General features: G+C 37.3%; 5 protein-coding genes and 1 non-coding gene across 7 annotated transcripts; 2 read left to right on the plus strand and 4 right to left on the minus strand.

The window, feature by feature from the left end:
• Window positions 1–110: 110 nt before the first annotated feature.
• LOC117627790 (outer envelope pore protein 21, chloroplastic-like) lies at window positions 111–1,732 on the minus strand. The gene is made up of 5 exons (XM_034360031.1): window positions 1,527–1,732; window positions 1,234–1,308; window positions 967–1,119; window positions 693–791; window positions 111–361 (listed from the first exon to the last, which is right to left on the minus strand). The coding sequence occupies exons 1-5, from the start codon at window positions 1,617–1,619 to the stop codon at window positions 278–280; spliced, it is 504 nt and encodes a 167-aa protein (XP_034215922.1). The 5' UTR covers window positions 1,620–1,732; the 3' UTR covers window positions 111–277.
• A 170-nt stretch (window positions 1,733–1,902) lies between these two features.
• LOC117628123 (dolichyl-diphosphooligosaccharide--protein glycosyltransferase subunit 1A) lies at window positions 1,903–6,328 on the plus strand. The gene is made up of 10 exons (XM_034360495.1): window positions 1,903–2,156; window positions 2,494–2,538; window positions 2,822–3,456; window positions 3,542–3,689; window positions 3,768–3,944; window positions 4,178–4,246; window positions 4,415–4,504; window positions 5,263–5,421; window positions 5,498–5,722; window positions 5,956–6,328. Exons 1-10 carry the CDS (start codon window positions 2,055–2,057, stop codon window positions 6,145–6,147), a joined length of 1,842 nt encoding a protein of 613 aa, XP_034216386.1. The 5' UTR covers window positions 1,903–2,054; the 3' UTR covers window positions 6,148–6,328.
• A 563-nt stretch (window positions 6,329–6,891) lies between these two features.
• Window positions 6,892–9,187, minus strand: LOC117627869 (peptidyl-prolyl cis-trans isomerase FKBP18, chloroplastic). Of its 2 annotated transcripts, none has more exons than XM_034360136.1 (6): window positions 8,856–9,187; window positions 8,138–8,211; window positions 7,948–8,034; window positions 7,646–7,795; window positions 7,421–7,480; window positions 6,892–7,202 (listed from the first exon to the last, which is right to left on the minus strand). In XM_034360136.1, exons 1-6 carry the CDS (start codon window positions 9,139–9,141, stop codon window positions 7,140–7,142), a joined length of 720 nt encoding a protein of 239 aa, XP_034216027.1. In that variant the 5' UTR covers window positions 9,142–9,187; the 3' UTR covers window positions 6,892–7,139. The 2 variants fall into 2 exon arrangements, with proteins under 2 accessions (XP_034216027.1, XP_034216028.1); XM_034360137.1 differs by having other exon boundaries at window positions 8,138–8,208; window positions 8,856–9,150.
• A 796-nt stretch (window positions 9,188–9,983) lies between these two features.
• LOC117627497 (MLO-like protein 9) lies at window positions 9,984–14,053 on the minus strand. Its single transcript, XM_034359614.1, has 15 exons — window positions 13,761–14,053; window positions 13,631–13,689; window positions 13,163–13,386; window positions 12,969–13,085; window positions 12,791–12,845; window positions 12,617–12,705; window positions 12,248–12,322; window positions 12,057–12,145; window positions 11,925–11,974; window positions 11,755–11,795; window positions 11,455–11,628; window positions 11,321–11,356; window positions 11,154–11,221; window positions 10,734–10,794; window positions 9,984–10,648 (listed from the first exon to the last, which is right to left on the minus strand). Exons 1-15 carry the CDS (start codon window positions 13,886–13,888, stop codon window positions 10,394–10,396), a joined length of 1,521 nt encoding a protein of 506 aa, XP_034215505.1. The 5' UTR covers window positions 13,889–14,053; the 3' UTR covers window positions 9,984–10,393.
• Window positions 14,054–16,195: 2,142 nt separating this feature from the next.
• Window positions 16,196–16,267, plus strand: TRNAD-GUC. The gene has a single exon. It is a non-coding gene; the product is annotated as a tRNA-Asp (tRNA).
• Window positions 16,268–17,154: 887 nt separating this feature from the next.
• Window positions 17,155–22,344, minus strand: LOC117629392 (protein S-acyltransferase 21). The gene is made up of 10 exons (XM_034361966.1): window positions 21,830–22,344; window positions 20,824–20,937; window positions 20,601–20,721; window positions 20,014–20,195; window positions 19,776–19,844; window positions 19,512–19,583; window positions 19,284–19,412; window positions 19,108–19,188; window positions 18,793–18,999; window positions 17,155–18,220 (listed from the first exon to the last, which is right to left on the minus strand). The coding sequence occupies exons 1-10, from the start codon at window positions 21,872–21,874 to the stop codon at window positions 17,324–17,326; spliced, it is 1,917 nt and encodes a 638-aa protein (XP_034217857.1). The 5' UTR covers window positions 21,875–22,344; the 3' UTR covers window positions 17,155–17,323.
• Between the last annotated feature and the right edge of the window lie 5,625 nt (window positions 22,345–27,969).

The following is a 27,969-nucleotide window of genomic DNA, read 5'->3' on the forward strand; positions in this document are numbered from 1 at the left end:
GCCTTGGGGTCACAAATTGAGATTAAAATCTGGGAGACATGCAAGATATCTCCAATATGGAAGCAAGTTTTAATCTCCATTAGTTACCACTGAAAGGTAGAAGTTTAGGGTAGCAAAAATATAAGAGCAAAAAATAAAGAATGACCCTGCAAATGTTGCAGTTTCAATTTTCACTAAGTTTTAGCACAATGGCTCTCAATTATAAGTAAAATACAGTACAACATGTTTCGTAGTAACACATCTGACCTACAAAAGAAGTATTTCAAGTTTCACCTTCTCACAAATCATACCTCACATTCCATTTACCATTACCATCGGCATTGAGGGTCCAATTGTTTTCCCTGATCTGCATATATGGGACCTGAAAAAAGTGGGGGTGGGGAATAATAGATAAGCAGCAGAAAGTTAACAAAGAAAGTGATGTGACCTTAAAATGTTGGAAAGACGAGGAAAGGATTGAAAAGTGGAAATGAATTTGACAGAATATCTCCAATATTAGATTCAGTCGCTGAAACGGGGAAATAAAATATAACAAGGTAAAATAATCTTACAAAACCAAAGAAATATTCTGCAACGTTGTTCTTAGGATCTGGTTAATTGGTCATTCGATGGACGCTATTGTTGGGTATATGAGTTCAACAATGTAAAATAAGACCATCACAATCGTTGGAATTTGAGCAAAGGAACAATACCTTGTCCAACAAGTCATAGCCAAGTTTGAGCCTGACATCTTGGTCCCTTTGAAAGTTCAAAATGCTCCAAGAAAATTCAGCAGCTCCTGTGGAGCTTCTCTGTCAAAGGATTAGAGCCGACATTATAGTACCAAGGTTCTATCTTTAAGTAGGAATAAAGGAATAACATACATTCTAGGGAGTGGAGAACCAGATTTTGGTTCTGTGATTTTATAAGAAACGCGGATATAAGTATTTTCAAAGGTTAAAATGATACCACTGTATTTGTACCAACCTCTTTAAATTCTTTGTCGAGATCGCATCTTCCTTTAACATTAAAGCTCAACAGCCCATCCGTTGTCACAGGGAAGGACTTTTTCGCTCGGACAGTGTACCGTAGTTTCTCGCGCCTATCATACTGCAGTCCAACTCCAAGGCTTGCCGAAAACTACAAGTGATTGTCATTGTCAGGAATATCAATGAAAAAACTATTGATCAAAGTCGTGAAAGGAACAAAATGATGTTAGGCTGATACAACTTGAATTTTGGAAAATTTACTTACATCTGGGTAGAAGCGCCTTACAACAGCTCTACCAAAAGTTGGAACTCCAAGTCTAGTATCTAGCTCTCCATGAATCTGACACACAAACAAAATAACATCAAGCATTTAGCATTTAGTTCAATTGAATTGCCAGAATTCCCAGATATTCTAGCATTCTAATTGCTACAGACTGAGACGGTAGATGACCAGAAAAAAACATGAATGTTGAAGAAGGATCATAATTTTGCTAAACCAAGAAAGCAAAACACACAGTGCAATTAAAAATTAAATAAAATTGGGAAAGGAAAGAGCACCTGCAAATGGGTTTTGGAATCGAGTGGTAGCTTCTCCTTCGCATGAATTTTTAAGGCTTTAGCATCTCCACCATATCTCAAAGAGGTCTCCATTTGAGCACCGAAATCCAAAACCCTAACCCTAGCTGGATATGGCGGAGTAGAGAAATGAAAGTGAAGAGACACTCACCCTACTAGTCCTTCCTCCAGTTATCTTAGGATTAGGACGAGCAAAGCAAAGACCTTAATCACGTGCGTTTTTGGCCTGACCCACCCCAATCATTGATCGCCACGTCAGGTGTCAGCACGTGCCCCGGGCATGCTCCAATGGGCCACCTGGGCCTTCCAGAAGTGGGTTGGGCTTCCTTGCTTCCTCCCATTAGCATTTCCTTCATCTGTAGTTACTGTTGACGATGCACTACCAGTCCTTACATCGATGCGTCGTCGTTTTGGACCCTGAAGAAGAAAACCCAAAACCTCTGCGTGTTGCTAACTGCTGCTGCTACATTTGTTAGAAGAGAGAAGAGAGTGTGAGAAACAGAGAAAGAGATGCGAAAAATGGTTTTGAGGTTGGATGTGTTTCTGTTGGCACTCACCATTCTATGGGCACCTGCGCTCTCGGATCTGGTCCTCTCCAAGGTTGACCGACGTGTAAGTCTCCCGTCCCCTTCCTTCTTTTCTGAATTGGGGTTTTGGAGTTTTCTTTTATCAATGTTGTTTGAGATCTCCATCTTCTCATTATCTTTTTTGTTCATCCAAAGTTGATAGGCCTCTCATTCAATATGTCACTACTTAGTGCTCTCTCTCTCTCTCTCTCTCTCTCTCTCTCTCTCTTTGTTGTTGATGTTTTAGGATCGCTAATTGCAGTTTCATTCATAAAAGTTGCTTTTTTTGGTTTTTTGGGTGTATTTTGATCTTCGTTCGTAGTTGAATTTTTTTCATTCGACATTGACCTCTGATTGTTGGTTGGTTGGTTGGTTGGTTGCAGATTGATTTGACATCCCAAATTGCGCGCATCACTTCCACACTGAAGGTGCCCCATCAGTCCCCTTTTCATACCCTTCATTGGTTTTTTTTCCTTCTCTTGTTGCGTATGTTAACATTGATTATGCTTGACACTCAACGAAATATGTTTCTCATTTTTGAATTCTTATGTGTGCTTCCAGTGAATTGATAAGTAAAAGAATAATCCCAAGAATGCATGGAAAGTTATCCTCATTCGGAAAAGAAAAATAAAAAACACATGTTTGTATATCAACACTATTTTAAAATGGACATATATGTTGAATTTTACTCATACCGTTTGCACTCTGCAGGTGGAGAATGCGGGAAGCGGTTTGGTTTCAGAAGTTTTGTTGGCCTTTCCTGAGAGTCAGGCAAAACATTTGGCGCATCTGACGGCAACCCCCAATGAAGGGAAAGGAAAAGTGAAAGGTTCTGGTATTAGTTATCCTGTTCAACTTGTTCACGCTAAAGACATGCCTCCTTCTTTGACGTTTTATTCAGTGTCTTTACCAAAGGGATTGGGCAAGGGGGACAGCTTCACTTTTGATGTATTGGCTGTTTTCACCCATGCATTGAAACCATTTCCTGAGAAAATTACTCAGGCTGACATTCAGCTCCTAGTGTTTCAGGACAGTGCACACTATCTCTCTCCTTATGCAGTCAAGGTGCAAACACTCAGTGTTAAATTGCCCGATGCAAGAATTGAATCTTATACAAGGATAGAAAATACAAAGAATATTGGCTCAGAGATCAAATACGGTCCTTATGAGAATCTTCCTCCCTACTCGTACTCACCTATAGTTGTTCATTTTGAGAGCAATCAACCCTTTGCTGTTGCTGAAGAATTGGTGCGAGAGATAGAGATTTCCCACTGGGGTAATATTCAAGTAACAGAGCATTACAAGCTTGTTCATGGAGGTGCTCAAAGCAAGGGAGAATTTTCAAGGTCTTTTTTTTGTTTCTATTTTTGTTCATTTCGTGCTGTGCTAGTGGGGAGCTTAATTTTAATTTCCTTCTTATTTCTTCTGCAGGCTTGATTATCAAGCCAGACCTCATGTCAGAGGTGCATCAGCCATTAGGCGTCTTGTTGCAAAATTGCCGCCAAGAGCTCATTCTGTATATTATAGGGATGAAATAGGCAATGTTTCAACATCTAACTTATGGAGTGATTTTAAGAAGGTAATAATTTGAACTTGTGTGAACTACTATTCCTAGTTGTTATTCCTTATTTTACTCAACTTTTATGCATCATTTCAGACAGAACTGGAAATCGAACCTAGGTATCCTATGTTTGGTGGTTGGAGAACTGCTTTTACCATTGGATATGGCTTACCGCTTCATGAGTTTCTGTTTGAATCAGATGGAAAACGCTTCATTAATATCTCCTTTGGTTGCCCTATAAATGAGGTGGTCATTGACACTCTCATTGTGAAGGTTGGTAATGCGATGACTTATTGATACTAGATTCTTTTGTCCCTTATTATTCAACTTGTGTTGGCTACTTTATTTGTCAGATGGTCATACTGAGTTGCTTTCATATGATTTCCTTTCAATGTGTTGGATGTGTCTATTGATACCTGGGAAGCATTAAAAGCATGAATTGGAGTCAGATTATGTTAAAAGAATTATTCTTCCTGTATTTTTGATTTGGTGATTGTAAACTGCAGGTTGTTCTGCCTGAGGGTTCTAAAGATATATCTGTATCTGCTCCATTTCCTCTAAAACAATGGCAAGAGGTATTATAGACCAAGTTTTAATGTCATCCCATATTCATGCTTGTACAATTTTTTTAATATCTCTCTTTTGCCTCTTCTCGTTGTCTATTTTGAAAAGGCTATGTTTTTTGTTTTCTTTTTTATTGATGAAAGAGTTTTTCTAATTAAATATGTCTACGATTCTTACAGAAAAAATTTTCCCACTTGGATCTTGTTGGTAGGCCAGTGGTTGCACTGGAAAAGACTAATGCTGTGCCTGAGCATAATCAGAAATTCCAGGTATTCCTGTTGCCCATTTTCAAATAACAGGAAATGACTACGGGATAAGTATTTTTTTATTTTTTTATTCTGCTAATAATATCACATTTACTTTAGTTTCTAATATTGATTAAAGTTTTGACCCCTTCTAGTGGCCTATAAAAAAAAAAAAAAGACACATGTTATTTAAGTTTCTAAAATTGCTTAAAGAGAAAAAGGCTTTTGGTTTATAGTTGCTTGCAAGTGTCAATTGATGCTTATAGTGGTAAGTCTTGTGTATGTTTTTTGGTCAAGCTTTCTGCTTCACCTTAGTCAGAACAGTTTTCTGTTTTCGGTGCTTAATTGTATTTTACATCTCTCTAGTACTTATAATGTAAAATCAATCCGCTTATTCATTTATTTATCTTTTTGTAAAAATCGGAAGTGAAAATAAAAATGTTCTAGAACAGCTCTGCTGCCTGTCATGTATTGCAGAAGTTGCTTTTAGACCTCTTCCCTGCCTTTTCACTCGTATCCGACTTTGTTTGATATTCCTGTTGATGTATCAATGCCATGAATGTTAAGATCTTTAATCTATAGATTTCTTAACTTCTGTATATTGTATTATGTTGTAGTATAATTTATAATAATTTTCACGGTTTCATTTCTAGATAACAAGAGTTATGCGAATTTGCTTACGTATGTGTTAAGACAGTGGACCCTTTTTTTACTGTCTTCCCTGATTATACTGTATTTGACCTTAAGTTTCACACAGTAATTTTATTTTGCTTCATTTGCAGGTCTATTACAAATTCAACAGCCTTGCAATGCTTTGGGAACCCTTGATGTTGATTTTTGGAATTTTCTTCCTTTTTGTGACTGGGATTGTATACATGCATGTGGACATGTCCATCTCCAAATCTTCTGCTTCTTATTTGGCCAAACTGCAGTGGGATGAAGTAGGTTTTTGTCTAGTATTTTCTTTTTAAATAATTTACAATAAGAAGACAGTTATTATTCTATGTCTTGTTCTAGGTGCAAGCAGCAATTCAGCAGATCCGAAATATTATCACCCGATGCCTCGTGATACATGATAAGGTGGAAGCATCATTACGTGATCTTTCGCGGACAGGGGACATCCAAGCTTGTAAAGCAGCTCGAAAAGCAGCTGATGGTTTGTTGAAAGAGCTTTCGAAAGAGATGAAGCCCTTATTGGCATTCTTGCAATCATCTCAGCAGGCTGCACATCTACTGCCTAAGGTTGGTTATTTTTAGTTGCAATTATATGTATTTTACAATTTGGTTAAATGAACCAAACTTTATGCAACATGAAGTTGCGAGTGAAACTCATATATTAGTTTAGCTACTTGAAGTTGACATTGGATTGGTATTTTCGTATATGTACTGCCAAACACTATCTTCTCCATACACTGGGTTCGCATAGCGTGCAGACATGCTATCAGTACATCTTTTAATATTGTTTGTGTATGCAGGTGGAGGAGCTGGTGGTGAAGGTGAAGGATTTGGAAGAAAGGTTAATGGTGAAACACTCTACCATTGTGGATTGCTATGAGAAGAAATATGGAGGAAGGGAAATTGAGAATCGGGTTGCTTCGCAAGTGCAGAAAATTACTGCCTTGAGGCAGGAGGTTGACGATCTTCTTGAGTTTATTGATGAGATATAAGAGATGGGTATATTTTGCGCTTGCTATAATATTTTCCGGAACTTATTAATTATTAAATAGAAAGAGGACTAGTTGCTTTTAGTTTTGTTTTGAAATTGCATTGTGCTAAAAATGTAAGGGACTCGTTTAATCTGCAAACACAGCCAACATTATTTTATGCATGGAACACTAAGTTATCGTTTGGCATTGCTTATTTGGGGTGATAAGTGATTTTAAAAAAAAATTGGGAAGCCCAACTCGTTTGGTAAACTATGAGAAAATCATTTATTGTTAAAAATTATTGTGAGAGAGTTATAAGAGAAAGCAGCTAATGAGGGGCTTTCATTTATTGTCAAACTACTTTATCTCACAGTAAATCTAATATCAATTATTTTCATAGAACAGTAATGCTATTTTAATAAAAAGTTTACTAAACGTCAAATATTAATAAAAAGTTTACTAAACGCCAAATGTTAATAACTCGTGCGTGTACCTCGTTCCCAACGGGTACGGGTAATACCCACTCTCTCTTGTGGGTACCCGACTCGCATACCCAATGTACGTTTCTGCATGCATTAGCATTAATTGTGCTTTGTTGAATTAGTTGGTTTGGTTTGGTTTGAATGGTTCATGATTTTCAATGTGTTTTTTAGTTGATGCATAATATTTGCAAGGCACACTGGAATTACATTTGTGAAAACAGTCGGATAGAAGTGAAAATCCGAGACCCAATCATAACTTATAACAGAATAAAATAGAACAAAATAAAGAATCTGTAACAAGCTTTAAATTTACATGAACGGTGTGCAATGTCAAATTACAGCAGTTATCCTGATTTTCTTTATTCTTTCGAACGGATACTAGAATTGCATACAGAAATTGCAGATACCATGAACTGATTCAGCAATTACAAAACTTTCTGTTACATACGAAAGAATCTGTGAGGCTGGCTATATCACTACTCTTTTAAAGGTTGTTCAAACATGAACTTCTCACAACCTCCTGCATCAGGCTCACTTTCCTTCAGGTGGAATCACTTGCAAAAGCTCCAAATTTAGCTCGAATGTCGCTCCAGGCTGCGGAAGGGTGTGACAGAAGTAGGAAAGAATATTCAATCCAAGGAATATATTAGAAACTAACAATGCCACTGCAGTACAAATATACTAGCACAGTTGAAAAATAAAATAAAAGGATGACACTTGATGATGCCTAGGTAAGGTGTGGGAGTTAAAATTCGTAAACCAAACAAAGCATTCTAAAAAAGAAGAAAACAAATGATGTTTAAAGTGCTTACAGGGATCTCATTCATGCCCTTTAGACCGTACCCAGCCTCAGGAGGAACAATCACAGTTCGCTGCAAGGAGACCAGAAATTGATTATGGAAAAGCTTCTAAGTTCAAAGGTGAGAAAGGAAGGAAAAGAAATGGGTAATACCGACACGTCAATGGAGATGTTCGAAATAATAATAAATAGGCATGTAGCATGTATGTATTTAAGCATAAAAGGAGGATGCCATCACCTTCCCCCCTACTTTCATCCCCTCAGTTACCGAGTACATTGCTCGAGGGGGTTTTGGTGCAGCTTGTGCAGAAAATAGACCATTTGCATTGTCCACAAACTCACGCTTTCGTTCTTTCCCAGGAGGAGCTCCGACTTTGAACACGTATGGCTAGTAGAAAACAAGGAATTGTGCATTGGGAATTCATTCATGGATTAAAGAGTTGAGCCTCAAATGACTATTGGTTTGGATCAAAAAAGGGGTTGTGCATGATATGAACATGCAGAAGCTCTCAACACACCCACAAAAGTAAAGTTGAGAACCTGGGCAATACTACGATTTCCAGCCAAGAGTTTAGATTCCCTGCTTGATACAGCCGTAATCCCACGATATAAACAGTCAAAGTGAACCTGTGAAGTATGTGCAAGTCAAAAACAGAGGCGAGAACATATCCAAAGACTGAAAGGCATGATAACAAACATCATTCTCCTTAAACTAGAATTCTATTGATACCTCAACCGTTGATCCTTTCTCAGCTACTGGACCCTTTCCCTCAACCAAATCATAATATTTCAATCCATCAGCTGCTGAGGTAACAAGAAAGCAATAGGGGTTAAATTCAAATGCTAATTACATGTAGAACACAAAGTTACGCTCCATCTGGACAGAGGAATTTCAAAGAAAGGATTTGGATAGAAACGATTGAAATGACTATATGCAAGCAATCAGTTGAAATCCATTTGTTATCTTCCTTTCCTTCTTGTCCAAATCTAGGTTTACATGGATTGCAACAGTCGAAACAGACAATTTTACCTAATACTATCATCTAAGTTCCACATGGACACAGCAAAATAAGAAGATAAAAGGAAAAAAAAAGGAACTGAATCAACCATTTTCCAGATAAAACTACCCAAATATAGTTTGAGACCGAATTGTGGCCTGAGCATTGCATCTAATAAGTTGTCAACCAATTTTTTATTTTCTTTGTTTTGGGTCTAGAACAAGATATTCCATGCCCATTGGGACGAAATTCGCCATGAACACACTCGCAGTTATACATATTATTTTGGGCAAATTACCCTTCAAAATCAAAACGAAAATCAAGAGTCACACACGTTTTGAACATAAAATCGCAAGAAATAGAAGCAACCCACACCATATGCATAGGCGATTAGTAGACTTGAGAGATAAATTAATTAAGAAGAGAGAAAGGGTTAGAGTAAGTAATTACGGGTGGTGCGGTAGTCTTCAAGAGGAATGACTTTCCTGTTGCGTCTCTCTCTGGCCTCCGAAGGCGAAGACGCTGAAATGAGGCTCAGAGGCAGCCAAGTGATCAGAATCGCACATCTTCTTGAAATCAATGAGGAAATGGGAACTGAAACTCGAACCACTTGCTCTGCCTTGTCTGCCACTTGGCTTGTGCTTTTGCTGGGTTTTGAACTTGAACTTGAACTTGAACTCAACCGTGGATGATGATGATGAGGGTGATTAACGGTCAAGCACCTTATTGATGCCATGGCCGTTGGAATAACAGAGAGGCCAGTTTGTAAAGCGACCTATAATAGCATATCCCTATCCACTTCCTATTTTTATAAAATTACCATAATACCCATACTTGCTTCACTTCCACTATAGTATTGGGTTCTGATATTAGGGAAGATTCTTCAATAAGTATTTTATGTTAAGGATTACTTACATAAGTTTAATTTCAGCCGTTGAATTGCATGTATGCTGCATAATAAATGACAAAAGATCACTGTTAAATTGCATGAATGCTACATATTCCGCTAAGGATGAGAATTCCCAATTGAAAGCCATTGAATAATCCATCTCTTTTTTATTATCAATGTCTCAGTCTTTGGAGTTTGGAGTGGGATTTTATTACTCATTCTGGCTTAGAGTTAGATACATCTTGGGACTTAAAAGAAGGTATAATCAGGAAGTCCGTGATCAAGTATTTGTTGCTTCGAGAACCATCCAATTTTATCCATCCATTTAGTATATTGCTCAAATTCTTGTAATCTAGCAAGATTCTTGGAGCACCATCTTGACCACCATACTCGGCGAGAGTCTCCTAGGTTATTTGCCAAACTTGTTTTATTGATTAACACTAAGAAAGCCTTGTGTGCTAAGGTAGAGGAATCTACGGCGGAGATTTGTTCTTTTCTCGACCACAATCGTTTTGATTAAAAGTCCAAATTTAGTGCATCATCCACACCACCAAAACGTTTACTCGCACGCCCCACATCCACACATCCTAAGAAAGACGTCAATTGCTCATTTTTCTCAGTCAAATATTTGGTTTATTATTTTTGTCATTTATATAGGGCCGAGAAATATTTGGGTCAACAACATAGACTAAAGGAACACTCTGAAAAAAATGGTAACTGATAATGTCTTAATTTACAGAACTTGAGATGAGCTAAATTTAGAAGGTGCTTGCTTGTGTCTTCAACTTTAAATTTAAACCAAATGAATCCACCATGTAGCTGATATTGGTTTCATAACAAAACTGCAAAGAAATAATAATATTACATACAAAGAAGGGATCTAGACTATCGATCGCCACATAAATTGGAGCCCATGTTATTCATCAGGAACTCAAGATGTGTTCTGGCCTGGCACTTGTAGAAGATTAGGTTCATGTTAATAATTTGGTCAATTTGCAAAATGTCACAACCAATGGTGCATGCATGGCCTTTCTCTGGAGCCTCAACAATATTGTCAATATTTTTCTCCCACATTCAGCGCCACAATCTCACCATAATCTCATGGTCCTCCTGTTAGGAGGTCTTTCGTGTTGCCTTGAATATCTACACTGGCCATGATGTTTGCCGTCTGTTCAGGAGTTGATGGACCTTTTTCCATTTCAGCCTTTTGTGGAGCCTTCGTTACTGAATCGACACTGGCTTTAGCTGCCGGCTTCCCGTCACTCTTCTTCTTTGCAGCAGCATTCTTTTGCCATTTCTTTAAAGCTTTGTTAGTTTGTTCATCAAAGATTGACTTCTTCATTGTTGATCCCATCTATGATTTCCCAAGAACGGAAAAAGCAGTCGTTATATATGGACAAAAAATCAAGATACATAGAGGAGTGATTAGTGAATTGTACCTGCGTAACCAATGCATATAGGGGAAGTGTGATGTAGCTGCACATAACTTGGACGCATACCCTGCTCAAATCACATTCACTATTCAGTAATTTGGAGGGTTCAATCATGTCTCGTTAATTACGAACTCAAATGATTTCTGTCAAAGCCCCGTCTAGGAATAAGGAAGAACATGTTCATGATAATAGAAGATGTTCTATTGTCAGACTGTGAATCATAGACCATTCACTGATTATGTTGATTTTGGCCGAATGTGTACTTCAGATTCATAGTCTACCACGAGAACATAACTCTTAAGTAAGATAATAAAATCTACTAGGGCAGTACGTAGCCCGAATTTACGAGAACTTCAATGGGGGTATAACTCTAATGAGTATTAGAAAAGTTAAAAAAGAAGAAAAAAAGAGAGAAGATATACATACCCAAGTGCAACTCTGAGTACTGTAAGAACGAAATTATCATGGAAACAAGATCTTATCCCAAACTCGTACTGCATTAGGATTCAAGAGAAAACTTTTAAATTTCGAATGCCAGAAGTGACATATACAAATAATCAAAATAAAGAAAGGTGGTTTCATCTAATTTGTACCCATATCCAAAAGAAATATGTTATCTCAAATGCATTCTGCAAAAATGAAATGCACAATTAGGTGGCAGATAATAAACTCAAAATCTTGATCATGGTTTCCACAAATGGATCAAATAAAGGGGCTAATAATATACCTGAAACAGGACAAAATGGATCAAATAAAGAACTAACTGAGGCCAGCTAAACCAGAAATGCTTGTCTGAGACTTGCACCAGTGGTATCCCTTGGACTACAGCATGTCTTTCTTGGATCTCAAGTGCCATTTGAGATATAATTGCTTGCAGCTTTGTTCCAACAGCTAATATTATCTTCAACCAACACAAGCCTCAGTCATTTTTTTTTTTTTTTAAACCATTAATTTTTATTAAATTGATTTAATTAATTGTGAGTTAATTTCCAGAACAATTTTCTTTTAAAAAAAAAATAACACTTACAACAAGAGGAAGTATGGACAGCACAAACATAGCCTCCCATCCTGAAACAAAAGGCCAAGCAAAAAAGTGATCCGAGGATTAAATCCAACTCTTAAATGAGAATTTGGATCTATATCAAATTTTCTATAAATAAAAAACGAATTAATGAAACAGAATGAGAAATAACTAACCATGAACGTTGAGAAGCAGGTAGAGAACCATTGAAGTCCACAACAGTGGACTGCCAGCACCATCAAAATACAGAGTTAGAAAAGAGCATTTCCCACAGATTTGATGAAAACAAAATGTTTTAGTATTTTTACCTGATTCCCACAACTACCTTAAAGTCATCTTCTAATGACCTTTTGATATACTTTTGAAAGTCAAACTTACTCCCAGGTGCTAAATGAACCTATACATATACATACATACAGAAAACACTTAAAGTCAGTCATCTTGCTAAAAATACTAAAATGAACTGAAGATTGTTTCATGTAATTCTAGAGAAACATACCGTGACGAATCCATGTCGCATGGTCAAGTAGTCGGCCCTGCGGACGGACCTAAAGAATTGTCGAAGAAAGCTTACCTGCCAACAAATTTGAATATTCAAGACAATCATAGAGAAAAACTGCATTCTAGTGTGTTTATTGAATATATAATAGAGGAGAGTTTTCAAGTGAGGATGTCCTCATTTGAAAAATAATGTGAACATTCTCCTAGAGCTACCCTGCAATGCAGTTCAATGATCGAAACTGTCTATATTTGAGGTGATTTTTGCAATAAATTAGCCATATCGATAATTGTGTTCGATCATGGGATTGCAAGCATCTCACAGGGAACTAGAAATAGGGAACAGAGGAAATAATAACATGGTTCTTACAAAATAGAAGGTAAATGGGTTTTTAGTCCAACATCTTGTGTGATCTCTAACAAATGATGTCTCGTGAGTAAGCCTGAATTTTGTAGGATCTGTTTAAAATACAAAGCTCCAAATTTAGCACTGAACACAGAGACAAGTAACAATCAGTAGCTGTTGCGTTGTCGAATGATTTACCATTGAATTCATTATCATGTTCCATCTCTCGTTCCCATACCTTCCACCCACGAATCTGCACAAATTCAAGAAAATACAACGGTTCACCAAACTTTTATTTTATTTTAGGGTTTTAGTAATAAAACTCCTTTGAATTGCAGATGGATATATCAAAACAAAAATAGAGTCTTGAACCGACCTTTAATCTTCCAAGTGTCATGGTTATGGCACCGTATACAACGTGAAATATTGCTAAAAAGAATATGAAGATGTGCAATTGATGTAATCCATTTGTAGATATGAGCGGCACTTTTCCCTGCATCACGATACACATTCAAGTAGTTAAAAAAAAAAATTCCAAAACTCATGGAGAAAATGAGACAGTAAAATTACCTCCTTGCAGCCTGGACCATCGCCACCACCGGCTAAATATCTGCGTTCATACCACAAAAGCCTGCGACGATGATCTCCACCACCACCACCACCTCCTTCTTTCTCTTCCCCTCTGTATGGGCAAGGCAACATTGTGTCTGCTGCCTCTAGCGGAATACACACTTTAGCGATGTACTGTTGCCCAAATGTTAGCAACAGAGAAATAAATCCCAAAACCATAAGCTCTGCATGCATGCATGTGCCCAAAAACACAACCATGCAAACGAAAAGCAAAGACAAAAGCAAAACAAAAAAAATAAATGAGATTATGATGGAATTATAAACACATATATACTCAAACTCAAAGTACGAAAGAAATTAAAACATAATATTTCTCTCGTCGGGTTATTTTGGGTTTAAATTCACAGACTAACAACATAAATTAAACAATAAAAATTATCCTATATGGCGTTTTCTACATGTACTTACCTCCTTTCACTTTCTCAAGAGCTTCAAGCAATCCACTCTTTTTTCTATGTTCAAAAAGCACAGGATAAGTATATTCAAAAAATAAATTAATAAAATGCAATTTGAAGTAAAATTAGAGATTGTACGTACATGTCCGATCATATGAAGAGCCTTTTCCAAAACGATGGAAATAATAATGATAATGAAACAGACGGTGGCCAGAGCCCACGTTGGCGTCTGATCCAGCTCCCTGCCTCCACCCCCTCCTCCGCCGGCCATTTATTATAATCTTCAAACCCTCAACCGCCCTAGCTGGCTAGCTTTCCCTTAATTCTGGCCTTAATTAGTTAATTATATTAATTTACACAACAATCAACGATGATGATCGAAATTTAAAAAAATAAAAAATAAAAAAATCATCTACCTCTCTCTCTCTCTCTCTCTCTCTCTCTCTCTCTCTCTAGCTATACAAAGCCAATGCGTTTAGAGGGTTGACAGGGTTCCTTGAAGAAGAAAAGAAAAAGAAGAAGAAAGAAGAAAGAAGAAAGACCGTTTCTTTGGTTTTTCTTGTAACGGTCTTGAACTCGAAGAGACGTACGGAAGGCTGGCTGATGAACAAATGGCGCACGGCGGTTGCGAATGAAGATTGCCCGTCTTTATGTGTGTAATTTCATGTTTGCCATTTACCCAAAAAGCATAAAACATTCCTCTTTGCCCATTGCCATCTCTGTGGTGAACCCGTTAACCGGAGTGTAAATTGGGATTCTTTTGCTAAAAAAAAGATTGAGGCCCTACTACAGCCACGAGAGAAATAATCCAGTGATGAAAGAAATCACGAGGCATCGTGTCGACGTGTCAAAACGAGTATAGTGTGTTAGTCGTTTATTAGTTTCGGAAATTGGATGTCACAGTCACATCGTCGTGTAATTTTATCTGTCAATGTTTTATAACCATCAAAGATACAACATAAGTTTTAAAAAAAAAAACACTCTTCCATAATTAATTTCATAAATTACTTGACTTAGTGGTCATTTCTAATTAATCACGATGAGTACATAGCGGTCATATTTACATCAACTAATTAACTCTTAGAGCCTTTTTCACTTTGAGGGGGGAAGAAGCCATTGTTCTTCCCCCACTCTCCCCTCTTCTCTTCCTCTCTTCCTCCTTTCACCTCTTCCACAATTTTCAGAGACAAAGGGTTTTCCCCATTTGTCTTAGTTTTGTTATGATTTTCATCCAACCATTATAGGCGGCTGCAGCTCAACGTCGGATCTTCACCTGCATTTCGGCGTCGGATCTCCACCACCATCTTTTTTGCAATTTCTTTATGTTTGGAATAAGTTGCAGAGATTCTTTGGGTTCTCTATGTAGTTTTCACCTCTCCTTTTGTGAGAGTTTTTCATCTCTCCTTTGTAAGAGCTTTTCATCTCTCCTTTGTGAGAGCTTTTCATCTCTCCTTTGTGAGAGTTTTATTTGTATTATTATGGCTGGGTTTTTTCAAACTTTATCTCTTTTTTATGATTCTAAATTTGCAATCTTAGTTGGGATGCCTATGGCAGAGTTTCTTTGATCTTGCCTGATCTTTAGTAGAGACATACCTAATTTTCTTAATTTTGATATTAGACCGCTCCGTTATTGTAATGACTCTTTTGTGGCTAGTTTGTATTGGCCCTTTGTGGCTAGTGGCTTTTTTGGCTGAATTATGAATGCAATCATAGAATTTCTCAACCAAAAAAAAAAAAAAAAAACTCTTAATTAGATTTTTGCCACTTTATGATTCCTCTCAAACTTTTTGTGGTGTCCGAACATTTAGGTTTCATTTCATATGAACTGTGATGATGTGGGATAATAATCCGATATCATTATTATAATTAGAACCCTTTATAATTATTTCCAACGGTGGAGTGGACATAGAGTACGCTACTTTGTGTGGATTTGTTAATGCCCACTTGACACCCCTATTGGCAATGAAAATTTTAGGAATTAAACTATTGGAATGACAAATCCATACCCACGTCTCAGTGGAGCTTATTTGGCATTGTAGTTCAACGATCCGAACTGTGTTTTTAAGTCTTCATTTATAAATTATCCTTTAAAAAAAAATTAGAAATTAATTCTTAACAATTCAAACATCTAATTGTGATGAAATAAAGAGATAATTTTTTCTTCAAGAAATACTAAACATCGTATGGTGTGTATATTTCAACACTATTAGATAAGGGGTTATCACATAAGATAGTTAGGTCAAAGTTATCCCTTTTGGTTACATGTTCGTTAATTGTCACCCTTGACACAAATAGAGAAGGACACTTTAAAGAGATTCAATTTCAAATTATTCTTGAAGAGGTACCATCTATAAATGATTTATTGATCTTCATCCTCTTTGTTTTTTTAACACAGATTTTGTAAAAAATTGAAATAAATTTAAAAACTCCATGTTTAGTATGAATACTTTATATTATTAATAAATTGATAATCTCAGAAAAATAAATAAATCGACTAATCAAGTCTTAATTAACCATTACTGCATATTCTTTTTGAAATGCAAATAAATAGTACAGAGACCATTTTAAGATCAACAAAGTCGTTGTAGTATAGTGGTAAGTATTCCCGCCTGTCACGCGGGTGACCCGGGTTCGATCCCCGGCAACGGCGTTTTCTTTTTGCCTATACTAAATTCAATTTTTCCTTCTCTCCGCCATCAGTCATTCAACGGCTCAATTCATTTCAACTTGTTTCCCCCTGTGATGAATCTGAAACCAACTGCACCCATTAATCTCTCACCATGAAGTTAAAATAAATATTGATAACAATTTCTACTTCGTATCAATTTTAATGTCATAAGATTGTTCCTTGTTGATTTTAAAATTGATTTTTTTCCCGTTTTACAAAATTAAAGGCTCAAATTCTGTTAAATTTATACAGTTTGCAGAAGAATTGTTACCTTATTTTATTTTATTTCCCACAAGCGATATTAAGAGAGGAAATTTGAACACTCCTCAAGTACATTTGAATAGGAAAATCAATCATTTGTCCTTGTGGATCCGACATTAATCCTCTCATACCTACTAATTGGTGTACTTGGGATGCATTTCCTCTATCTCCCGAAAATGATATCATCTTACTTTTTCTTCATAATCAATATTCTCATGTACAATTAACCTCTTATGGAATCCTTTTATGAGCGAATGCGTTTCTATGAAAAAATAAATTATCATGTAGAAGAAGTCTTTGCTAATGATTTACCAGTCACCATCTTATGGTTGTTCAAGGATCCTTTTATTGGCAACTGAAGACAACCTGAACGCATTTTGTGACTTGGGAAGAAAATATACAAAACAAAAGGTAAAAACCTTTGGATGGAGAGACCCAGCTCCGCTTGGGGAGATGATCGTCCAAAGCATAAAGTTCTAATGACGCTTCAGGCAATGAGTTCTGGAATCACCTGTAACTGTTGTAAGTATGCTAACAAAACCAAGAAAGATATATTGTATACAAACACCTGCAAATGAACGGCAATTCATATGTTGGAATCTAGTTAGTGAAAAATGCTGATCAGGCAGAGCAATGTATTGGGTTAGTTAGTAAAACATGATACAAACTCTGCACATGATGATGTTTTGTAACAGAATTCAAACTGAAAGAAACATCCCGGGTCCAACTCTATATGCATGAAAATGGTGATCAGTATTTCTCATTAATATAATATACTCAAATCAATCTAGAAGAAAACTGGTTTTGCTGGGAATCGCTTGGAAGAAACACGGGAAGCTGGCCACCCCTCTGGGATCTACCTTGTTGAAATGTAGTAGAACCTCTATCCATGCCAGAAGCCAATGAACTGATGATATTCCTTGTCCCTCTGGTTGGCTGCTCATTCATAACAGGCCCACCAAAAAATATGGATTGCCCCGTGTACGTGAGCTCTGCTCCAGAAATCTGAGAAGAGGAACCAGCAGATCTGGAAGATGAGACAAATCGTCCAGCTTCTTGATCCCAAAAGACTGAAGATCCCACTTTTTCTGCAACACTCAAGTTACCTCTTTTCATAGGAATTTGCCCTACGTTTTCATTGCCCTCACTTTGTTTTGCCGACCGTGGAGATTGATCCGTTGATGACTGATAAATGGGGTTGAACTGATCTATGTTTGAAGCTTTCTGCTCTAGTGGCGAAGGGGTGAAACTAGAGACATGAGGACTGCTAAAGTTACTAAGAGTGCCACGGCCCGTTTCAACATCTTCTCTGCTAGCACGACTTGGTGGGTATGAACTCTTAGGAGACAATTTTGACGTCCCTGCTCTAGCATTTCTGTTGGTGAACCCCTGATCTGTACTAATTGGACTGCTTCTTCCACTCACATTGCTACTCGATAAATAGTCAGCCTCATATGGTTGATGTCGAGAACTAATTGGACGAAGCACAGATGATGATGCTCTAGCTTTGGCACCTGCTTTGGTTGCCTCATTAGAATCCAACTTTGAAAGCTTCCATGCACTTATTCGGACTGGACGCTGGGGTAACTTTTTTGCCTTATCAGGCTGCTGTATTGTATCTGGATCCACTGTGGATGGCAGGCGTCCTGGCTCCAAATGTGGAATAATTTCATCCTGCATATACAAGACCAATAAGATATCAATTCTACCCTTATTCTGAGAAAGGTTATGAAAAACTTGCAAAACTGAGGATCCACATGCATCACAAGTGATTGAGTTGCTGCATTTCAAACCAATGGCTTACAAAATCACTAGTCACCAACAATTACAACCATAACTCTGGCAGAAATCTATTCCTTTTTTTATACCTAATCCTTAAAATTGGTTAAATTTTCAGTAAAACAATGATATCTTCATCAAATTTTTTTAATGGCTATATGATAACTAACGATTATAAACCATTAACATAATAGTACTTTAAAATTATCTCTCAATTGAAATTGCATATTATCCAGCTCCCTTGTACATCAAACTTATGAAACCAATTTCACACCCCATCCTCTTTTGAATTACACACAATTCACAAATGATATTTGTCGGAAAAGTTTCATGCACCTACAACAGGATGTATATAAAATTTTCTACAATTAACGACAAACCAATTTCAAATTTTCTTAAGGAAAATACACTTCTATTAGAATACAACCGCTATTGCATAATTATATTTGAAGTAAAGGTAGTCGTACCTGGTGGTCCATAAATATTCTTGGAGGGGTGCACCAAGCAGCTTTATAGTTCAAATTCATTCCATGAGAGCTTCTTCCACTTATGGCAGTAATAGCAGAACTCGTTGGTGAAGATGGAAGACTTTGCTGATCACCTCCATCTACAGATGGTCCAGGATGTTCACTTTGTGTTCTCATGGCAACAACATATTCATATGTTGTGATGCCCTGCATCAAAACAATAATTTTAGTACATCCCCTACTAATATGGAGAGAGAGAGAGAGAGAGAGAGAGAGAGAGAGAGAGAGAGAGAGAACAGGTACAAACAAACATACCTTTCGAATCAGAATTATGTGGAAAAAGAATAGCTCTCCCAAAGGAAAAATGGCAAGAAAGGAGATAGCTGTGCACAGGGCCTGCAGACATTATAAATTTGTGATGTTCTTTCAGTATCTGACAGAATACAGACCAACGAATTAAAAGCCATGAAATTATAGGGCAGAAAACTTACAACTACAGTGGCAAAGGGGGGCTGGGAGAAGCCAACTCCCAGCCTCTCAGTTATCTCACTTTTCATACCATTTTTATCAACAAAGCATCTAACAAAGACAGTAATACCGACACCACATTCAACAATAAGCTGTGACATACATGCAAAAACATCATGAGAAATAAATTTATTTTGGATAGAAAGACATCAAAACATTATGTAAGGAAACCAGACCGTCGAAAAGCTCACCCAGACAAGGCTGGCAGCCATAAGGGACACAAATGTGATATAATTTTTCCTCCCCACACAATTATTCAACCACTGCAACAAAAATACTGATAATATTAGTGATGCCAATATAATAATATAGATGTTCTCCATGCATTATAGGGACAAGTTACCAATGATGCAAACTGAGCACTAGGATAAGTGCCATAGCACAGTTAGATATGCTAATAATTCAGGCAGGATATAAGACAGGGATGAACATTTAGTATGAAATTTAGAAATTACCCGACAATGATGATCAAATCCATCAACACATTTATCACAACTTCTACAATGTTTACTGAACTTGCGGACCTACAAAATAACATGACAGCATGAGATGACCTGGAAGATAAAGTTTCCCTTCCTTTGTTTAGCATGCAGATACCAAACATTATGACCCTCACAACACCAAGAATGAGACAAGGCTTCAACTAGCTGAAGATGCTGAAAACTGAAATTAACATAACTAGAAATCTCATACCTCAGCATTGCACAGAGTGCAGAAGAGAGCATCCTCTCCAGATTGTTCCTGTTGCTGCAAAAGATCTTCATCTTTGCGGCAATCTTCTCTTACAAAACAGCAACAAAAGAAACCTCCTAATTTTGAACACCAACTTGAACCTTGCCTATCCAACTTTCCTCCATTATTGAAAGACGCATTCCCTAATAAAAATACAACATAAGCTTAAACTAGAAGCTCTAGAGAACAAAATCAGAAGGAAGTGCTGATATCTTCAGCTTATGCTGGCAAATACTATCAGATGGGTAAAAGGATCATTCTCTTCTTACTTAGGTACATGAACAAATGACCTTCTATTGGATTCTCTCAATTAATAATCAATAATTCAGATAGGCTGACATACACATTTTCTCCCCTTTTTTACGTCGCCACAGCCACTCAGGACTATCTATCAATATTCTTTTCCCCAAGAAATATCCTGACAAGTACCATTGCTGAAGTGGGCCTTAATTTCAATGTGAGATCACATGTCTGTTCTAGACTCGAATATGTACTTTAATGCAATCTCTGCAGAAATAAATAAACTATATTGCAGCCAAAACACTAACCAGGAGTATCTGTATCATTGTTTGCTTTGTAGGACAATGTCTTGTCAGCTTCAACTAGTATACCAGGATCAGCAGGATCAATTGCTGTACACCGAACATAAAGTACGAATACAGCAAGTGCCTGAAAATCAAGATTCAATCAATTAAACAATGACAAGAAAGCGTAAGCCAATGATTGGATTTTAAGTTTTTGGTTTTGGTGGTGGGGGGTAACTGAGCTTACCAAGATAGAATAAACGCCAATAGCCACATACTCATAGATGTCCTTTCCGAGAAAGGGAGCGAAGAAGGCATAATATGCAACAGTTAGCAGGAAAAAAACCGTTATAGCCACAACCTGAGCACCAAAAAAAAAAAAGAAAAAAAAAAGGGGAATGAGTATCAGAAAGGCATGAAACATCACACAAGCTCTCAATGTTTCTCCAAAACATGGATCCACCAATCCCTGGTAATGACTTGGGTAATACAAACTTGTCTATTCAAATCTGCTTGAGTATCTAACAACAGCACTGACATAAATTATTACCCACTTATAACTTATGCATGATGCTTCAATAGTTCCCTTTTATGTTTGATCACCACTTATGCCATTTTTTAACTTTATTTTCAAGTTCACACTGCAACAACTTAACTTTCAATTCTTGCAAAAGACATGATCACCGGTATGAAACCTAGTTATATGGTGTGTTAAATTGGATTAATGATTTCACTCAAGAACAGGGTTAGAATTAGAATGGGAACCCAATTAGCAAAGAAGACCTGCACTAAATTGAGCCTAATACAACAGAAGAAAACGTAAAACAAAGTCTTAATTGCTTCTTTTCTTTGGCTCAGTTATCATCGGACAGGTAGGGTCGAATAATCACCCTTAATGCATTCGAAATAAAGATTTTAAAGTAACTGGTAATCCAACAAGTGCAATTTCTTGCAAAATAAAAGGTTACATTATTTCCGGAAACAAAAGCTCTGAAGTCCTTCTAAGAATTACTTTACTTTTTACAAAAACAATTGTTAGAGAAGAGAGACCCATAAACACAAAATCCCCTGACAACATTGTAAAACAAAGGAATCGTACACTCAAACACATAATAAATAACAATGATTCACCAGTCAGCCCTTGGAAAAATAATAATTTACCAAAAACAAAAATTTAGAGTAAAGGCAGATGAGAACTAAAATACACAAACAAACAAAAGACCACATTTTGACAATTATAAAAAACAATGTACCTGAAAAGTGTGAGCAGGGAGTTCCCATCCATGACGCCGAGCCATGACCAAGAACTGAGTCCAAATTCCTAAACGGTCAACACCAGCAGAAAACCAAAACCGCCATTAACACAAGCCAACACCAGAATGCAAATCGTAACCAGATTCTCAGAAAAACTGGTTCAGCACTGTCCCATTGTTTCTTGCTTCCTCCTATCCTAGTACGGACCACAGCAAATCCAAGCCTTAAATATGTTTTCTTTTGAGATTTCAATGTCGACCCAGATGGTAAAAACGGATTTCGAGACAACCAATGAAGTTTGATTTTGGATTCTAGGGCTGGTGGAGGGTTGAAATCAGAAGAAATATCATGAGAACAAGAGCAGGAGGAGAGGAGAGCCTCGGACTGTGTCTCTGTTTGATTGTGTCGAACACTTGTTTGCTGTGGTTTTTAAAGTAAACGGCCTCTGTTAGTTGCCACTTACTTACACTGTATCTGCCGGCGAGGCAACTAATTTTTATTTTATGAAAACTTTTCTCTTTTTGAAAGTCTTAAACAGAATTTTATGTTGACCAGAAAACAAAAAGAAAACATAATTTTATGAAAGCCAGCTCCAGAATTTTAGAGACTCCATCACCCTCAATTCATCAATCCTTCCATCCAATCCAGTCAGCCGCTACCGTAATTTTGGTGATTTGTTTGGATAATCAATATAGTCAACTCCATTTTTTCACATGATGGTCAAAATCAGTTAATCATGGTCTGCCCACATAATTTTTTGTCAAATTGGGTAAATCATTATTCGATGATTAATAATTTATGACACTTTCTTTTAAGAGCCCAAAATCACTAATTACTTTTAATTTTTCGGAACAGGCTATTCGTTTAAATTTTATGAACGACAATTATTGAAGAATACGAGTTGAAATAAAATTCAAACAATAATGTAAGGTCATGAAATTTGTATACCGAATTATGTAGTGCTACACATTTTTATACCTTATTTGTTATATATAAATGAGTTCCATGACTCCAATTTGAAAATATGTAAGATAATGTCTCATCATTTGGTCATCAAAATTGGGTAAATAAATTTGGTAAATGAAGCAGCACTCAAATTCAAAACACCCTCATTTGAAAAAGCCTGTAAAGGTAAGAAGATTTTTTGCTATCATAATTTTATAAGAGAGTACTACATATAGTCACTAAATTTGTTTACTAAGGTGACAATGTCTCATTTATATTTATTCAATTTTGGCATTAGGTTAACGGGGTTTAGCTTAGTAAAAAAGGACCTTAACTTACAGACCAGTAGTCTCAAGTTCGAACCCCATGACACATTGGAACTTTAACCCCAAAAAAAAAAATAAAACTTTGGAATTAGTTTGAACTTCATTTTGTCCCAAAAAAAAAAATATATATTTTGAAATATATTTTGACTCATCATTTGGTAGGACATTTGGTAACTTTAAGATTATTTGTTACAAGAACTCCATCTTAACTCTCTTAAATTCATAAATACTTCTTACTTTCCATGAAGCTAGAAATGAGGTGGTTTTGGTAAATACAATAAATTGTTATACAATCAGCACTTTGATGCTTGAGTTATTATTATTATTATTATTTTGAGTACAAGTGATTGAGGAACGGGGATTTACATAAATATTCATTGGGTGTGTGGGGTATCGAATTTCTGCCCACATGAACAAAGGTGAAAGAGTTCAACCAACTGAGCTATACCCCATCAACAAATGCTTGGTTTAAGTGAGCTAGGTCAAGCATTAAACTGTTTGTAGACTACTATTTTGAAAGGTAGGTGGATGATTTATCCTATCCTCTCAGCTATTCGGCGATAATGTAGCAGCCTTAATTCTTGTTCTTGGCACTGGGTCCCCTGAGGGGCAAACCGAGCAGCGGATGCTACAGCTCAGCGAGCTAGGAGGAGGATGTGCGATGAAGTTTGGGCTTTCAGCCCCCATCCCTCTGGTTTTTGTGTTGCAAGCTGACGGACATCCTTGCCCCCCGCGGTGCTAGTGCGTCTGTACTGGAGGCGGACGAGCTCCCCTTTTAGAGGGGTCATAGTTACTGGTTTCTAGCCTTTGTTTTTCTAGCTGTTGTGCGCTTTGAGAGAAATATCCCGAACATTCCGCATTCCACTAATCTTCTTGCAATCCACATCGATGAGGTGCTTGACCCTGGTAGATGACGAAGGAGCAGTTCCTACTTTGAGTCTTCTCAGCAGACGAGACCTCAGTTGAAGAAGACTTGATCACAACATAAGGGAGTCTTTGCTTCTTTCTCAGCGGAGACACATCTCTAGACTTCGAATTGCAGTTTCATTTTTGGAGGACTTAATGTCAGCTTTCCTCTTTGAGGGGGGTTCATTCGAGCACTCCTCCAGTTCAGCCGGCAGATCATCCGAGTCTGGAGCATTCTACTTCCATCTCTCAACATCTTGGGCAAGGGGCAAACTACCAGTTTTCTCCTCATACTTGCTCAATAACGAGCACCATTCGCGAAACCTCGCAAGGATGTTCAGAGCCTACCCAACCTTAACCATGTCCAGTCCATGGTCCAGTTTGTTGCATATATCATTCTCTGCAAGCAAAATGCAAAAGGCAGTTAGTCACACATCAAAGTATTCATACAAAAAAGGAAGCATATTAACAGAAGTATGACATACCATCGCAGTAAGTGACGGGAACAAGTGGACCATCACCAACCTCGCCTTCCCATCCTCCACTGACTTCCAAAACATCAGCATGCCATACATAATTTCCTTAGCTGAAACTGTCAAACAGCTTTGGCCACTCGGCTCTCCCTGTGAGAGAAAACTTTGTACTCTTTCTTAACTATTATTTCTCAAAGATTCAATTGAACTAACTTAGGCATTGGAGGGTCTCTGGCCTACACCCTCCGGGTGTGGTCTTTTACTCCTATTTGTTTTGCAGAAACAGAGGAAGAGAGAGAAGGAAGTTCAAAAGGTAAAGGTTCTACATGCGAATATTCTCTTGCGAGTTCACAGGCTGAGTTGTACTAGCCCAGGCAAATGCCCCGTGCCACATTATCCTAAACGGGCCAGGCCCATGTCATGACAAGAAAGAAAAGGGAGAAAGTTGCAGCAGCAGCCGTCGACAGCCACTGCCACTGCCAGGTCTGAGCCCGTTTGTCCTCTCCACAAATGAAAGGAAAAAAAAAAGGATGGAAGAAGGTTGCGGCAAACTCCACGTCGCCATTGCTGCCAATCACGACGACAACCGATCAGGCCCACCCAATCAGTCCTCGCAGCGAAGAAGAAAGAAAAAAAAACATATTCAACTTACCTTGGTGTGCACGACAACTCCTCTCTTCAACAAGTAGTACAATTCTCCAAGATCTCTCTTAAGCCAGAAAGTAGAGAAAACAAGTTTGTAATTTGAAAAATAGTGACGAGAAGAATTGTATTTATAAAGGTTGGGCATCCTAGGTCAAGGAGGAATCACAATCCTTTTCCCATTGGGAGCCAAACTCCAAGAAGAAGTCAAAAGCCAACTCCAACTAGGAGCCCAATTTGCAAAAGGAGTCAAACTTAAAAAGAAAGCCTTGACGCAGTTGGTAAGCCTTAATAGTATTTCTCATCTCATCCCTGCCTCACAAGCACCATGAAGAAGCTGGGAGGCATTTGTGGGAGCAAATGTTCCGGCTTCCAATCACAAGGCATTACGTGGACAAGAAGAGAATATCTCCTAGGTCAATTAATTGAACCCATTTATTTGGCCAATTAATTTATACTAAAAATAAGGATATTATCTTTATTTAGGAATATAATTACCAATTAAAAGATAATATCACCAATTTATGATATTATCTTATTTTGGGGATATTATCAATTAGTGATTTGATCCCAATCAAATCCCTAATTGATTCAATCTCTACATTTTATGGAAAGAATATCTTCCTTCCAAATAGGAAGATATTCTTTGAAAAAAATCTAGATGGCTAGAGCCCTATAAATACATGGCCACATTCAACACACAAGGCAATCTGAAACTCAATTGCAAAACCTTGCAAAACCTAGCAAAACCCTCTAAACCTCTCTCATTCTCCTAGCCGCGGGCCTCACCACTCTTTTCTCTCCCACACGGCCAAGTGCCACCACACACAGCTTCGGCCACCTGGCTCTCTCCGTGAGAGAAAACTCTGTACCCTTTCTTAGCTATTGTTTCTCAAGTTCTAATCGAACTTAGGCATTGGAGGGCCTTTGGCCAACACCCCCCTCGGGTGTGGTATTTTACTCATATTTGTTTCACAGGAACCGAGGAAGAGAGATAAGGAAGCTCAAAAGGTGAAGGATCTATAAGAGGATATTCTCTAGTGAGAAATTTGCACAAACAACACATATATGGCTTCTTCTACTTTTAGCGGTGAGGAAACCGCTCCCTTCTTTGGCTTTCTCGATGCGGCTCTTGTCTTCCCGATAATAGCTCCAATTTCTCAAATTCTTTCAATTTTAATTTAATTTTATTTAAAAAAATTGATCTTTTGATTCAAATGATTGTGATTGCATAGACATGGGTGTGTTGTATGGCACAACAAAAAGTGGGAGGAGGATGGACAAGGAGAGAGATCGAAGGTGGAGGTCTGGGTGTTTTTAGGATTTAGGGGAGCCAAAGAATCAACACAGAAGCAGAGGTTACTGTGAACAAAACAATAAAGCAAGAAGACAAATACAGGTACAATACCAAAAAAAAGAAAAGAAAAAAAAGGGCCTTTATCACTCAAGATTACATGAAATCGTATGTAACTTGTTGTGATAAGTGTTATTGTTCAGCATAATTTTTGTCAATAATTGTAATCATTTGTAATTTATAAAGAAGTAAAGGTTACATTAAAAAATTAAAATTAAAAAAAAAGGTAGATGATTTAACCAAGAGTCCTAATCGGTCTTCCCACAATTTCTTACATACCAAAACCTATCATTTTGCATTATGTCTGCATTAATTGTTTCTCTTTGAACTTTTATCAAATACTTCATCTGCAACTGCAATCTCTCCTCAACCATTGACAAACCAGCCAATAAGGTCCAAACCCATGATAGTGAATTTGTCATTAGCAACCTCAAAGATCTTGGCTTCAAACATGGTTTTAGTATCAGGATTTAGCATGTGTAGCAGCAACTGATAACAAAGTTAGCAGTAGCAATGTTTATGGGGACTTGGGTCTGGGCCATTTCAAGCTTCAGAAGAAGCTCTGCTGTGGGATATAGGGAGCGTGTACTTGGCTGAGTTGAGAAGGCTTGGTTGCCTTTTCACTATGAAGGTAATGGATAGAGGCATGTTGGCTAAGTGGAAGAAGCTGATAAGTGTTCAGAATTCAAAGGTTATGAAAAGCGGAGCACGTTCAAAGTTTTGAGGGTTAACATAAGATTTGTTAGGGCATTTGGTATTTATAATTACCACTTTAAATTCCAACAAAATTGGACAACTCCTTAATTCCTTTAAAATCAATAACTTTTTTAATACACCTAAACTTTGTTTGACTTCTAAAAATTCATGACTGAATACATATAGATTTCGATGTAGTTTTTTTTTTAAATCAATAGAAATCTGAATTGAATACACCCAAACTTTTACAAACTCTTTTAAAATCTTAACTGAATACCCCTAGACTTTTACACTCTTTTAAAATCTTAATTGAATACCCCTAGACTTTTACACTCTTTTAAAATCTTAATTGAATACACCCTCCTTAGGTTGGTAAAATCAATGTGGTCAAGTAAAGCCGATACATGTTAGGGAGGGTCTCTCAAGGTTGTTAGTGAAACTTTGTTGAGAATGAGAGGGTCTTTTTGGATCAATGTGTTTAAGGACACTACACACCCACTATGTACTGCCTCATATATTATTTTGTAGTATCTTTACTTTCCCTAATAATCTTCATTCTCCCTCTCTTTGAAACTACTTCACTTAACAAAATAAAAATGAGTGTTTGAAATTATTTCACTTAACAAATTTGGACTTATTTTGATAAGCTGGAAAGCTCCATTTATATTGTGAGTTTCCTACCTTCGTTTTCCTCCACAAACCCATCATGATATATATTACTCCTTGAACTCATAGCATAGGGCTAATCGGCCCAACCCACTTTTAGGTTGTGAGTCCAGTCCATGTTGTAATTCAAA

This window comes from Prunus dulcis, chromosome 5 (genome assembly GCF_902201215.1).
Source record: "Prunus dulcis chromosome 5, ALMONDv2, whole genome shotgun sequence".
Classification (NCBI taxonomy): domain Eukaryota; kingdom Viridiplantae; phylum Streptophyta; class Magnoliopsida; order Rosales; family Rosaceae; genus Prunus; species Prunus dulcis.